This window comes from Micromesistius poutassou, assembly GCF_964030765.1.
Source record: "Micromesistius poutassou genome assembly, chromosome: 16".
Classification (NCBI taxonomy): domain Eukaryota; kingdom Metazoa; phylum Chordata; class Actinopteri; order Gadiformes; family Gadidae; genus Micromesistius; species Micromesistius poutassou.
The window spans coordinates 6,651,144-6,664,764 of NC_140286.1; the positions used below are offsets into that span (position 1 = coordinate 6,651,144).

At 44.5% G+C, this 13,621-nt stretch overlaps 2 protein-coding genes across 3 annotated transcripts; both read right to left on the reverse strand.

Moving 5' to 3' along the window:
- Nucleotides 1-602: 602 nt before the first annotated feature.
- On the reverse strand, nucleotides 603-9,433 carry hectd3 (HECT domain containing 3). 2 transcript variants are annotated; one of them, XM_084481593.1, is made up of 20 exons: nucleotides 9,327-9,433; nucleotides 8,438-8,922; nucleotides 7,731-7,984; nucleotides 7,028-7,163; nucleotides 6,584-6,705; nucleotides 5,935-6,048; nucleotides 5,599-5,681; nucleotides 5,347-5,512; nucleotides 4,994-5,075; nucleotides 4,698-4,880; nucleotides 4,295-4,347; nucleotides 3,996-4,164; nucleotides 3,464-3,577; nucleotides 3,151-3,240; nucleotides 2,598-2,804; nucleotides 2,238-2,367; nucleotides 1,699-1,773; nucleotides 1,378-1,459; nucleotides 1,208-1,279; nucleotides 603-821 (listed from the first exon to the last, which is right to left on the reverse strand). In XM_084481593.1, the coding sequence occupies exons 2-20, from the start codon at nucleotides 8,789-8,791 to the stop codon at nucleotides 737-739; spliced, it is 2,571 nt and encodes an 856-aa protein (XP_084337719.1). In that variant the 5' UTR covers nucleotides 8,792-8,922; nucleotides 9,327-9,433; the 3' UTR covers nucleotides 603-736. The 2 variants fall into 2 exon arrangements, with proteins under 2 accessions (XP_084337719.1, XP_084337718.1); XM_084481592.1 differs by having other exon boundaries at nucleotides 9,323-9,429.
- Nucleotides 9,434-9,794: 361 nt separating this feature from the next.
- best4 (bestrophin 4) lies at nucleotides 9,795-12,994 on the reverse strand (the record flags this gene model as incomplete). The annotated part of the gene is made up of 9 exons (XM_084481056.1): nucleotides 9,795-10,008; nucleotides 10,576-10,730; nucleotides 10,880-10,960; nucleotides 11,071-11,223; nucleotides 11,524-11,601; nucleotides 11,821-11,975; nucleotides 12,238-12,471; nucleotides 12,653-12,753; nucleotides 12,843-12,994. The coding sequence occupies 9 exons, from the start codon at nucleotides 12,992-12,994 to the stop codon at nucleotides 9,795-9,797; spliced, it is 1,323 nt and encodes a 440-aa protein (XP_084337182.1).
- Nucleotides 12,995-13,621: the final 627 nt, after the last annotated feature.

The following is a 13,621-nucleotide window of genomic DNA, read 5'->3' on the forward strand; positions in this document are numbered from 1 at the left end:
AAGATAAAAGTAGATCTATCGAAGCACTTGAGTATTACCTAAGTTATTATCAACCTGAACATTGGGTATATGCTGCAAGCCAGTTATTTTCTTATCTGCACATAAAGTTCACCTGCTCTTGTGATGCTTCATGGATTCGATTTTTCTTCCCAAGCCCAGGTCAACTTTACTTTACTCAGCTCATCCTTTATTTTATCTTATCTTAACTAGTCCAGCACTCCAGATATAGTAATATTCAGATCATTTCACAGAGTAGCACCCCCCTTTTGAAAATATGGTGGTTCCAAGATAAACATCATAATTCACAAAATAATTTGAAAATGTAGACACATTTTCAAATTATTTTGTGAATTATGATGTTTATCTTGGAACCACCATAGTTTCAGACACAGATGAGACCTGTTCATTGCCTCTTTTCATATTGGTGTCATAGCACGCTAAATACTGATTCTGCTCCAAACAATATTGATTTAAAAACTGACATTAAGCTACTAGACTTCTCTGTACAGGTGCTCTGGCACACCTATATATGAATGAGATGTGTAAACCTTCCATTTGTTAGTTATAACAAAAACAAAAACACATAACATACATATTTTTAAGCCATACAGTCCTTTATTATGTACAGTCATGAATAATTGGCAAAAAAGTAGATGTGGTGGTAATTTTGGCAAGTGATTCTGTGCGAGTGTGTGTGTGAATATGGGTTCCCCTATATAGCCACGCGGATGGGAGATCACTCTTCCCAGGGGCTCATGTCCGTGTCGATAGCAACACAGTTGTAAGCAGCATAGCGCAGTTTCTCCTCGCAAACCTTTGCACTGTGGGAGGAGAGAACATGAGTTAAAAACAGAATAGAATCACCATCCGTCTTTTCAAGTCTTGAATCAAAAGCAGTACTGTACATTTAGCAGCTTACTTTAGTAGCAGGCAATGCCAATGTTCCCTTAAATATATCAGTTTGCATGCAGTGTCAGAGTTATTCCTGATATCAAAATGTATTTATTAGTTCCATATACTTCAGCATACATATCAAACATTGAATTCTTGACACCTGAACTTAATGTACGAGTCAATGCAGTGACAAACTTATTTTTTTTTCTAGATTAAAATGAACGAAAAGGTACATGTCCTCTTTGATGTCATAGTTAATCCAGTCTCTCTAAAGGAGAACATGTCAGATATATTCGGCATGTGTGGTCCTTGCCTCGGGTAGTTGGGTAAATAGAGGGTGCTGGAGCACGTGGAAGACTGTGGAAGGGCGTCTGTCGTTTCAGACCTGGAGAGGGCGAGGGGAACCATGTCAAAACAACACAACACCTTTTGTGAAAGCGTATGAGGGGACAATAGTTGAGACGACCCTATGAACTGCCGTACCCTAGTTTGTCAGGAAAGATGTAGATGGGGGCGGGGAGCCGGCTTCTCCCAGTCACAAACCTCAGGAACCTGCTGCGATCCTCTGGAACACACAGGTCAAAAGGACAAGTCACATTGTGTGTTCATTGCACACATGCAATAAGTGTGACGATTTACCATACAAAACACACAGGAGACAGGGCTATCAATTGAGAATTTTGTTCGCATCACCTTGCGACCAGTTTCATCTTAATTAATAATGTAAAATCACAAGTTTTGGCTAAATGTTTCAGACTAGCGACATTACATAAAGTAAAACAATAAAGCAATTGGTGAACGTACCATTGGTGAAGTTCTGCAGGGCCTCCCATAAGTACTGCACCCTGACGTCTGACTGCTCCAGGTCCTCATAGTGTGCTGTGAAAGGTGGATGTAGAAACCATCAGTGCTGCTGCTAGAAATGTATCTAATTTCTAATTAAATTGTTCTAATAAATCCTTTGGTCTATAAAACTATTTTGAAATGTCTAGTCACCAGAGACAAAAGGTCAATAAATGATCCAAAATGTTAAGTTCCTTCTGTATTGATAGATTAATCCTGTAATCTGTCCAGCACTAGAATTCATTCTAGTGAAGTTTTCACTTAAAAATAATGCATTTCCAAATAATTTCCGCATTACCAAGCTCAGACCATAAACCCTTTAAAAGATAGACGTAGCATCTTTGACCCGTTATAAGTCTGTAAAGACAATTTCCAAATTTGGCTTCGATATCCAATACTACACCTGACACTAAGGTAAATCTGCAGTTAGATGCATTGCTGTTCTGTATTTAGTGGAGCGTTCCAGCCATGGTTGGATGAGTTGGTAAGGTGACACTTACTGAGTCGTTTGATGGCCTCCACGCTGATCTCTGGGTCTCCACACACCTTCTTCTCCACCTCCTGCCAGGTGAGCAGGTCCAGCACCGCCTGGGGCACCACCTTCAACAGCCCTGCCTGCATGGCTGCAATCTGAAAGGCAAAGCACACGCAGACAAGGCTCTGATAAATCCTCAACATACAGCGACGGACCTCATAGTAAATAAACCAGTGGGATTGTCATCGTTGAACAGAAAAGTCCAAGGGTTTGCAAAAGAAAATTGAACAATGGTGTAATGTGTAAGTGAAAGGTATCAACGCCTCCACATAGCCTTGCAAAACCCGCATGCATTCACGCACACACATGGTGAAACACACGCTACCTGCGGCTTGCTCTCGTCCAGGCGGGCTTTCTGCACCAGCCGTATGAAGGCGGAGCGGTCCTCGTAGCGGACGGCCACGTTGCTGCCGCCGGGGGTGAGCTCCACCATCTGGCCGTCGCTCAGCAGCGTGGTGTACACCAGCTCCTCCCCAAACTTGAACTCAAAGGTGGCCTGGTCCATGCTCTCCATGGCCTCCAGCAGCTTGACCTAGGGCAAGACCGCAGCAACACTGGTTACAATGAGACATCGCTTCCGCTGTGAGTGGGCGCATACAGACAGTGGGGCTAAGGGCGTTGTAGGTAAGATTCGAGAGAAGTCGTTTGAGTGTAATCTGTGAGAAACGCCACAGCTATCCGTGAGTGAAATGCTCTTTAAGGATATTGTGTTATTAAAGCTCCATCACAGGTGTGTGAAGGCAACACTTCTCAATGGCAGAGAGACGAACAGGGAGGGAGAGTTATTTTGTATATCTTTCTCTCTTCATCCCATCCTGAAATCGCACCCACAGCATCTTGAATGCGCCGTACTAAGATGTTTTGGGAGAGATGCTGACCAGAACAGAGTCCACCGCAGGGAAGTCTTTACTCCAGCTCACTTCCTCTCCGCTCAGCTGTTTCCACACCAGCCCAGGGAGAGCCAGCACCTGCAGGAGCCCAGCACAAACATCATGAAACCTGGTCTCCGGGTAAGATCCTCCTATCTTATATTGATTTATTTCATCCTATGCAATACATGTGTTGTAATGTATTTGTAATACTCCTTATCAGTAAAGCACTTTGTGCCTTTACTTGAACTATAGATCTAGTTCATGACATCATGATTCCTATTTTAATTCACACTGCATTCATTCACTGTGGCGTGCTAACCAGGAAGTCTTTTCCTCGGAGGGCCCCGCCCATGAGCTGGCCGATCCACTCAAACTTGTGGAACTCCTTGCAGGACGGGTTTGGTACATAGTAGTCCCGGGCCTCACCACTGCCCTGGAGCAAAGCATTAAGGAAGTGGCTTGTGTTAGTACCTCTTGGTAGCGGGTAGTTTCCCCTAACCAACAATCACATTTTTCCAAAAGCGCTTTTATCAACTCCACCGCTACAATCACAGAATTTTCGTTTGAATATTTGATACCCCCCACCCCCCCTGCACCACAAATCTGCCAAAATAACTGTCAGTTCCCATTAACCTATAGAGGGCAGTTTGGGTCCTTATCACATAGTCCTCAAAACAATGTGCGTCTAAGTTCAGAATTGAGCCAGGACAAATCCAAACAGACTCTGTACAACCCAATACATCACGTTTCTCTAAAATAAGTTGTTTGAGGTGTTTTCCTTTTTCCTTTCCTGTCAACCTGCATAAAAAAAGGAATAAAAAGGCAAGGCACAAGGCCTGAATGCGGCGCACCTGGTTGGACGTGCGTGTGAAGAAAGGCAGAGGCATGGGGCACTCGCCCGAGCTGGGGCACAGCTCCTCAGACATGTCCGCCAGGCTGTCCCTGAAGCCGCCCCCTTGGTCGATGATGCCTTCTGCGATGAACTTGCACTCCCACCACTGATCGTACCTAGCGGGCCACCTGACGAACCGCACGCAAAGAGGGGAAGAGGTGACGTTCCGGGTGATTCCAGAGGGGGACCCAGAGGGGGTTGTGTCATGTGTTGGATTGTGAGCGGTGTTGGGAGTTGTACAAACAAGGAGAGTTCTACCTGTAATCCAAAGTCTTTTCAAATTTATCTGATGGCTTTAAACCCTCGTAGACCTGGGTAAAGAAATCAGAGTATTATTTGAAGGCATTTTTATTTATCTGTTACATTCCCCGGTGCATTTCACACAGACATTGCCCTTAAATGACAACCTATTCATCTAGGTTATAGTACAAGAGAACCACCTCTTTCAGCTAGATCTCAAACACTAAGATTTTAAAACATACCAGCATGAATATTAACCACTCATCCACACATAGGATTACATTCTCTCTTCTAAGTATGCTATTATTTTAATTACAGTGACAAAAAAGCAAAGACTACGATGTTCAAGATCATGGACGACATACTAACATTTGGGTTCACCGGCACTCGTTCCATAACCACAGTAACCATTGGCCCCTACCTGGGTGAACAAGGCGTTCTTGCAGCTGGGCTCCAGCGAGGGGTTGTCCCTGTGCTCCATGGCCAGCCGGCGGTTGATGTAGAGGCGGGGCATGAAGTTGGGCTTGCTGGTCTCAGAGTCCTTCAGGCACTGCGTGATGAGGGCGGAGCGCCGCTTGGACAGCAGCAAGAACTGTTTGATGCTCTGTGTAGTGGATGGGTTTAGATAAATCAACCGGATAATCATTAACTCGTCACATGGTAGAATTTCTGTCCATTGTGCACGTGATCTGGGTGGTGGAACCGGGGCGGACTCACCTTGATGTGGTTGAAGGTGCCCAGGCTGTAGTCCCAGGCCGGCACCAAGTGAGGCAACAGGGCATCCAGGAGAGAGATGAACCTGTGGGGTGCACAGAAACGCAATGCCCCAACACACAAGCAATCAATACAATTGTGCGCTAACATTATTAAGTTGCTGAAAAGTCATTGTTCACCGTTTTTATTCATTTGTTGTCCAATTCAACTTGGGCACGGCATTTCAATTTGGTGATGTTTAGTCAAGGCCTACTGCACGATTTGCCCAGTGGTTCTTTAAATGAGGTTCTTTATAAATGATGAGTGATCCATGGCTCATGGCAAAAACCCATTTGAACATGCCCGCCCCCTCTGACCTTTGTATGACCAGGGCTCTGCGGTAGAGGATTTCAGGGGGGGTCCCCTCCAGTCTGGGGTAGCGCACCAGGTTGGAGGACTGGAAGACGTCGGCGTTCAGGCCCAGGTCCCGCTCACACGAAGACTTGATCTTCAGGCCTCGGATCCGCACGTCAATGCCCTCGTCTGGATGTTCCATTAGAATTACATTAACAGCAGGTTCTGGTATGATCTGCTAGGTGGAATATGGAGCGGGCGGCTCATAGGCTTACCCCTGCATTCCTCTATCCGGACCTCAATGACCGGCAGGTGCGATGTCATGTCTTCCAGAACGCAGACCTCTCCAATCAGATTGCTACGGAAACAAGACACAGCAGCGCCGGGTTCAAAACAACAACAGATCAATTCAAACCAAAGGGATTGAATGGTTGCTCACGTGCAAATATCTAATGTTATTGTACTGCATGGTTTCTCAGTTAGTAATCAGATGTCCTTTTTAAATATATATGACGATATATATATATATGGCATATATAATGCATTCCTGAACACTGATCTATAGACAACACTACTTTCTAATAACAGAACCAAAACAAACCACCACTCACTCGTCTATGGTGACATCACTCAGCTTCTTCAGATTGTCCCCCTCGCCTCCGTACACGGTCACTCTCTTGGGCATGTAGTTGTCATCCGTGGCGTCCACTGTCAGGATCAGCTTGCTGAAGGCCACATAGGGGCGGTGGGCGGAGAATATGAATCATGGCTAAGACTCAGCAATGTTACGATCCCACGTATTCAGCCAATGTTTGAGCACAATGGTGCAGGTTAACAAGGGGTGGTCGAGGTACTGCATACATGCAAAGCTAACACTATGCTTCACTTCACTTTACTGCAGTTACATTTATACTTTTATTTTAAATACAAGCATGTTTTATTAACATTCTGCTGTTGGTTAGAAGCATATTTGTATCTATAATTACCATATTCCATGGATGCTGTATTTTTGGTTTATATTGCTGCTAGTGTTTATGTGTTGTTGTGTTTATTCTATTTACTTTGACGTTTCTTGCTTGAGCTGGGCAACTGTAACATACAATTTAAAGTCCTCTGTATCTGTAACATAATTATTGCCACTTAGCATTGATGGTTTCTTGAGAATTCACAGCGGGCACTGACAGATATGGAATGGGCAAGAATACAAACTAAGTGGCCCCAAGGGGCCCCCATCCCACAGTAGGAGCATGTGGCTCGTACTTCACCACGGTGCCTCTCTTCATGTGGAGGCGGATCCAGTGTTGGCCCTGCATGCCGTCACTCTCCCAGTACGTCTCTGTGTCTCCGTCCGTCAGCCCACTCGCCCCACCACTCGGATCCTCCTAAACAACAAATAGCCTTTAGCTTCACAAACACCCTCACGCACACAAACACACACACAAAGAGGCTTTCCGTACTGCTACTCTATTGAGACTCATATTGATTCAGGTTTGATGGTGCCACAGAATGGCGGGTCAATCCATTTAGATCAAGAGCTGCAACGTCAAGAAAAAGAGCGCCCAGCCATCCAGGAACACATAGGTTGATTGTAGTGCTCCTGAATAAATAAAGCTCCCCTGATGCTGAAAATTGTCCGGTATCATCCTCCACCACAGCAACACATCACAATGGACGTATTGATGATGGTCGGCACATATGACTCACCGAGCACGAAGACACGTCAATGCTGGTCACGCACTGCTTCACGCTGCCCAGGTTCTCGTCCTCCTTCCCGATGTGGTCGTAGAAGAAGTGCACGAGGTCCTCGTCGCTCTCGTACGTCCAGGTGGGCGGCACGTGCCTGAGAGGAGAAGAACAGCGCTCACCTTCAAATACACCCAGAGACATGCTCGTCTCCTCACTCTGACCCCGTACTCCACAACACGCAGAATCGAGGAGAATAAGACTGAGTGAGCGGGTGAGTTATAGGGCGAGTGAATGAGTAACAACAGTGTTTTTGAACCTGTGGTGTGTGAGGGTACTGCATAATGGAAAAAAGAACATGGATCATTGAAAATATATGTATTGTAAAAATTGTTCAGTAAATATATGATGTGGATTTGTTTGCGTTAATTTGGTTTCTGCCAAACAAACACACAGGGGGCCACCTTGCTGACTTTGTCGTTCCACTGTCTCCCACCGGCTATGGCCTTCTTGCAGTCATTATTGTGTATTTAGGGGATGTTGGCACTCTTTGCTCAGCCACTGCATGTGTATTCCTCTATTTATTAGTTATTCAAATACAAGGTGGTCCACCTAAAGTCAAAGGTTTGGGAACCACAGAGTCAGAGAGGACACAAACAGTGTGTGTCACTATGGTAAAAAAAGAAACAGACCCGTGGACCACAACTCCACGACGACCCCTCACCTGAGCTTTTGGACCGCAGCCGGGTCGCTGTCCGCTACCCTTGGCTTGGTGCCGAGGTGCAGGGCGTTCTCCACGTCCACCACGTGCTCCCAGCGGCTGCAGGGCTTGTGGTCAAAGCCGAACAGCTGCTGGTGCCGGCTCAGGGTCTCCGGGGACTCCACGGGCACCAGGCGGTCGCCGCCCTCCGTGTGCTTGCACACCAGGATCCAGCCCTCGTCCAGCTCCTGGCCCACCCGGTGCTCCTCCAGCTGGTCCTGGTTGGGGGGCCGACACATTGTCAACACATGAACCACTGGTTTGATACAGTCACGACAGCTGCATGATATATAGAGTACTGTATGGTTTGTGATCGACAGGTATTCTATGTAAAGCATTAAGGTTGTTTTTTGATACAAAAGCAGCAGTTCTAATGTATGCAAGGCTAGTCTTTGGAAATGAATGCAGAATGACAATCTAGGACATTCTGTTCGTATTGGTCAAACAAAAGACAGTAGTAACTAAAGCAATCCTGCAAAAAGGATGGCCTATGTTTAGTGCATCAATAAAAACAATTCACTTTCTATCAGTTTAGAAAGAATGTATATTACTATTTGATAATTAGTGGATTAGCAAACATGGGTGGTGAGTAAGGTGCACATGCAGTGGTTCCGGAATAAAAATATGATTAACAACTTAGAAGTGATCACATTGGGACCTCAGATGCCTACCTTGTTTAATTTCACCCAAAGACCTTGGCTGTTGCAGTATTCATCGCCAGTTGTCCGTATGCACGTTCCTTTCTTTGGTTCAATATTGTACTTGCATAATTTCTTGTTACTGGTCGTAGTAGGGGCTTCAAACACGGAAACTACGGTCTTTCCGGGAGTACCAGCGGTGCCAGCAGCCGTGCTGGATGATGCGGATGAGGCGGACGATGAATCTTTGCAGATTTTATAACATACCTCGTTCGGCACATAACATAAACTCTCTGGTACAAGCTCGCTCTTTCGGAAACAGTCGATGCACTTGTTCAGGAAGCGAATCCTCCCTAGCAGCACATGAGGACTGTCACCCAGGGCCATGTCGTCGCTGTCAGCGGGCTGCCCACCACCAGCAATGCAGCAGTCACGCTCAATAACACGGCGGCGAGGCGTCACCTGACATGACCGTTTTCAGTCCTTGTTTGTTTCCACGTAGTGTGGCAGCGGATTCCCTGTTTTCAGCAGGACAAAACAGAACATTCGTTTGAATGAATCAGAGCTCGGCTACAGTATGCATATTATATGATGCACGAAGCAAAGCAATGAACGTCCCTGAGACCAGAGCAGGGCTGGTTTTACGATGACTAACGTTAATCGCACAACCTCATTCCTGTCTCTGACTAGGGTCTAAAAGGGCGATCGCCTGTAATATAATCATTCAGATTAACGATAGCGAGAAAACGAATGTCTACTGAAGCTGCCACCCACTGGCTTTCACACATTAGAACTATGAAGTAATGCTAGCTATCATTAACAAGCTTTTCGTTAGCTAATATAGCTGCAAACTCACGTCGTTATGATAGTAAACGCGTATGGCTTGATGCTGCTTTAACATCAACGGTAACAACTTACCTACACTTCGACTTTTCAGCCAATAATGTCAACGTCGTCCAGGGTTTTGGGTGTTTACAGGTAATATAGTTGGTAAAGCGAAAGTATACGGAAGTAGGTTGGTCATTTAGTTTGACCCTTTTCGTGATCCGTCATTTTAATTTCAAAGTAAAAGTATTTCGCTACTATCGCTTATCCCTTTGCTTATCCATTCATGAATACTATATCCAGTGTTAACATACCATACATTTGCAATATTGCACAGTCATAGATTTCAATTAATAAAAAATATCACATTGATTTATTTAATTTTATTTCGAACAATGCATCATATAAAGTAGTATAAAGTTTAAAATAAAATAATAAATAAATCATGGTGTGGAACCATTATTGTAACAAAAACAGACTGTAGAATGCCTAAAGAAATACATAAACCCCCTCTTAATGCCATGTAATCCAACTGTCATCATTGCTTGTGTACTTGAGTCAGGGCTCAGACCTCATCGCCGCTGCAGTTAATGCAGTCATCCTTAACTGGGTGTGTCAAGCCTTCCAGCAAGGACGGGAGGCTTGCCCCTCGGATAATTCCCTTGCCCTTCTGCCAAACACTGTCCAGCCCGTCTCCCAGCGAGCCCCTTGGCTGAAGCATCTGAATGTCCGAACGAGGGTCCTGTGGCTGGTGAAACTGAAGATCCTCAGTGCTCATCCTGTATGATACACAGAGGCCAGAAACACTGTTACAGAACACGGTGAAACTACACATCAATTATATCAATGACGGTTGCCAACCTTTAAAAAAAACAACACCTGTTTATGATTTAATTTGCACTATCCCACCAAAACATATGTGCTAAATAAGTAGGAAAATAAAAGGAAGAAACTAAGTTAGGGCTGATTTGTTAATATATTCATTTTATTAGGCGATGCACCAACAGTAAACATATAACCCTTTTTTTGTGTGTGGACTCTTTGTATGTTTTGTGCAAAAGAGACAATTCATTGTCTCCCACTGATGACCACTGAGTTGCACTGAGGGAAGATCCCAGGTTTGTAAGAAAAAGCCCAATCCTGCATGATAAGTCACACATCATGTTATTTTATTAAAGGGCTTTTACAAGCCTTTTCAATATCTCCCTCCAATCCCGTCTAGTGACTTCATAAGAGGGAGTGTCCTCACAGATGTATGAACCTGGACGGTCCACCTGTGCTCAATTGGCGGGACAAAGACTAGAGCTGAAGTGAACAACAAGAGAGGGAAAGACCCATCTGTTCACCTCATGTCGTAGGTGGAGCCCATGAAGGCGGGGGTCCGGGAACCAGGGGCGGAGGACTGGGTGTAAGGCACGGAGAAGCCCGCCGGGGCCCAGTGCTTATCCTTCACCGTCGGGGGAAGGTTCTGGTACATGTCATCCACAGCCAACATGGACACCTGGAATGAGAGTAGAGTGGTACGAAATAAAGGCCTGAGAGTCTTTCTGTCAGCATGGCTGTTAGTTAAATAAAATATATATTTTAATATAAACTGTAATAAAAACCTGAAAACATAATAATACAAAGTTAATCAATAAAATAAACAACCTGAAAGTTCCGGTCTATCAGTTGGTTGGTTTCAAAGTCGTCGTCATCCTCTCCAAAGGGATTGATGATTAACTCGGCAACCTGTATGGAAACATCACAGCCTCGTCAAGGTATATGGGCTACCACTCTCATAACAGGAACTCACGGTAGACAGAGCGGAGGTGTCCCCGTGTCTGTCTATATATACCTACCTTGAGCCACCCGACGTAGAAGAAGAACTGGAGCAGTGTGAAAACAGGGACGTACAAGTCGATCTTATGGTCTCCGTAGCCCTTCTTTGGGTTTAGGAACTGCCGTCCGATTAGGCAGAAAGCAAAGAAGGAGTACACTGCAACAGTCACAACCTGGATAGAGAGCAAACATAATATGAAGTCACAAATGTAATCACAAAAGGTAAATGGATGCAGCAAAAAAAATATACATATCTTTCTAGCCCTTAGTTCAACAGATGAAGTTTTTCTAAAAACAAATCCAGAGGATTGGACTTAAAGGGAGGACTTTTACTTTGTGAACCAGGAAGTTCCATCTGTGGGTATCAATCCTCGAGCCTAAACATGTGATACCTCTCAAAGGCCACCAGAGTATTCCAGAAGTGCTTATCTTCTATTATTTGATTACATGTTGTCTCAGGGCGTCGTACATACCTGCGTGTAGACCAGAGGAATGCTGATCCAGTCATAGTGGAACAAGAGGCTACATTTGGCTCTGTATTTATTGAGCTCCTGTGAACATAGTGGATAATGGTTTAAACGCATGCCTACTTTATGTTTTATTTAATACTAGATTATCTTATCTTATATTATACTATACTATATTATATGATATATATTATTAGTCTTGCTATTACCTTTTTGCATAAACAATACTAGCTCACACTAGGCCAGCTTTGATTAATTAATTAGGTTATTACTGTTTTTTACAATTTGAAGGGAAAAACGTACTTCCATGAGGAGTTTAAGCGCCACATCGTTCCTGACTCGACCCTCTTCCCTGGCTTGGGCCGCCAGGTTGGAGAACCACGTGAGCGGCATCCAATACTTGTTGAAGTCAGAGTTCAGGGACTCCAGCTTTTCCACATCCTTTGCTGTCGTAAACCCTGCGTATACAATGCGCTTTGAAATCGATTTGCAGTCCGAAGCCATGCATGGTGATCCGTGGCCTAAGTTTTACTACAGTAAACAATGCACAGGCAATTAAGAAGCTGATCTAGTTTTAGAACCGTATTAAGAATCATTTAAAAATGTTTAACCGAAAAGGTTTCAGAAAGTATATAGTCTATGATGAGAAGTGATGATTAAATATATATCGTGAATACTGATTTAGCAAGTTTATATACACAGCAGCTGCCGGCTCCCCACCAGCGTCTACTATGTGCTCCATGGAGGGGAACCGCTTGCGGACCCGCGTGCTGATGGAGCGCAGGATGAGGACCGACGACAGGTGCGCATATCTCATCAGCGTGCGCCGCAGCAGGCGTCCCCGCTCGTCCCCGCCGTGCACGTTCCCAGACACCACCATCATCAGGTTGTCGGGCAGCGGGAAGCTCGTGTACTGACCCCACCATCGGTTGAAGGCCAAGGTCACGTAAAATCCTGTGGAGGTTGTAGTTGTTATTGAGAGAGCCGTAAAAGGTTTTTGGAAAATCGAATAGGCCTACTTAGAAAAAGTTCTAACTTTCACAAAAGTAAAAAAAAATAATAAAATGAATACTATCCATCACGGATCTAGGGAGTGGTTTAAGACACTTTGATGGAAAAATTGAGTTGAGCTTACCCAGCACAAAAGACACTGGGATGAAGTTGGTGTTGGTGAATCGATCACAGTATAGGGCTATGCGCTCGAACAGGTCCTGTTGCCTCGATGTGAGTGTAAATCTACACACAGAAGAGATCAGGTGCTCAACGCTAAATTCGGAACACAAGGGTCAGCATGTCTATAACAAACAAAAATAAAAATATTTTACCTGTAGAAGACACTGACAAAGGCGTACAACCCACAGAACATCAGGAATTCCCTGTAAAGCAGCCGGTAGATACTCCCCTTCCACCTGAAGAGGAGCTTGGAGAAGCCACCGAATCGAGCATTGGCCACCTCTAGGGAGTAGGACACTGTCATGGCTGCAAGTTCTAGAAAACATCAAGACCCACTTTACATATACACTGAGTATAGGCTATTGGTGGCCAAAAATACTAGAAACAGAGGACTTACAAAGGATGAGGCCGATGATTAGTCTTGCCTGCTAGCTGTACCGATGACAATATGAGTTCCCTGTGGCCTCTTTTTAAACCTCCCTGTCAGATTGTCATGATCCGTTATACATCATTCACAGTTTATAGCCTGGGAATAGCCTGTCACTACGAGTTCTACAATGAGCTGTTAGTTAAAGTATTAGCCAATAATGGGGGAACATTTTGATCTTTTAATAACTCATAACAGTATGAGTCACAAATTAATTCTAATTAATTAAATGTATGGCACAGAGGTTAATTTCTTTCTTTATTTGAATTAGGAATGTCTGTTATAAATATGTTACACATTTAATTTCCATTTCTTTGTATGAGTATAGGCATGACAAGGCATTACTCTGTTTTTCCCATGTAAGTAAGTTATTGGAATGAATGCACCACAATACAATTTAGCACCTAGCACTTCACAACTTCATGACATATAATTGGCTATACCTGACACACACACACGCACACACACACACACACACACACACACACACACACACACACACAC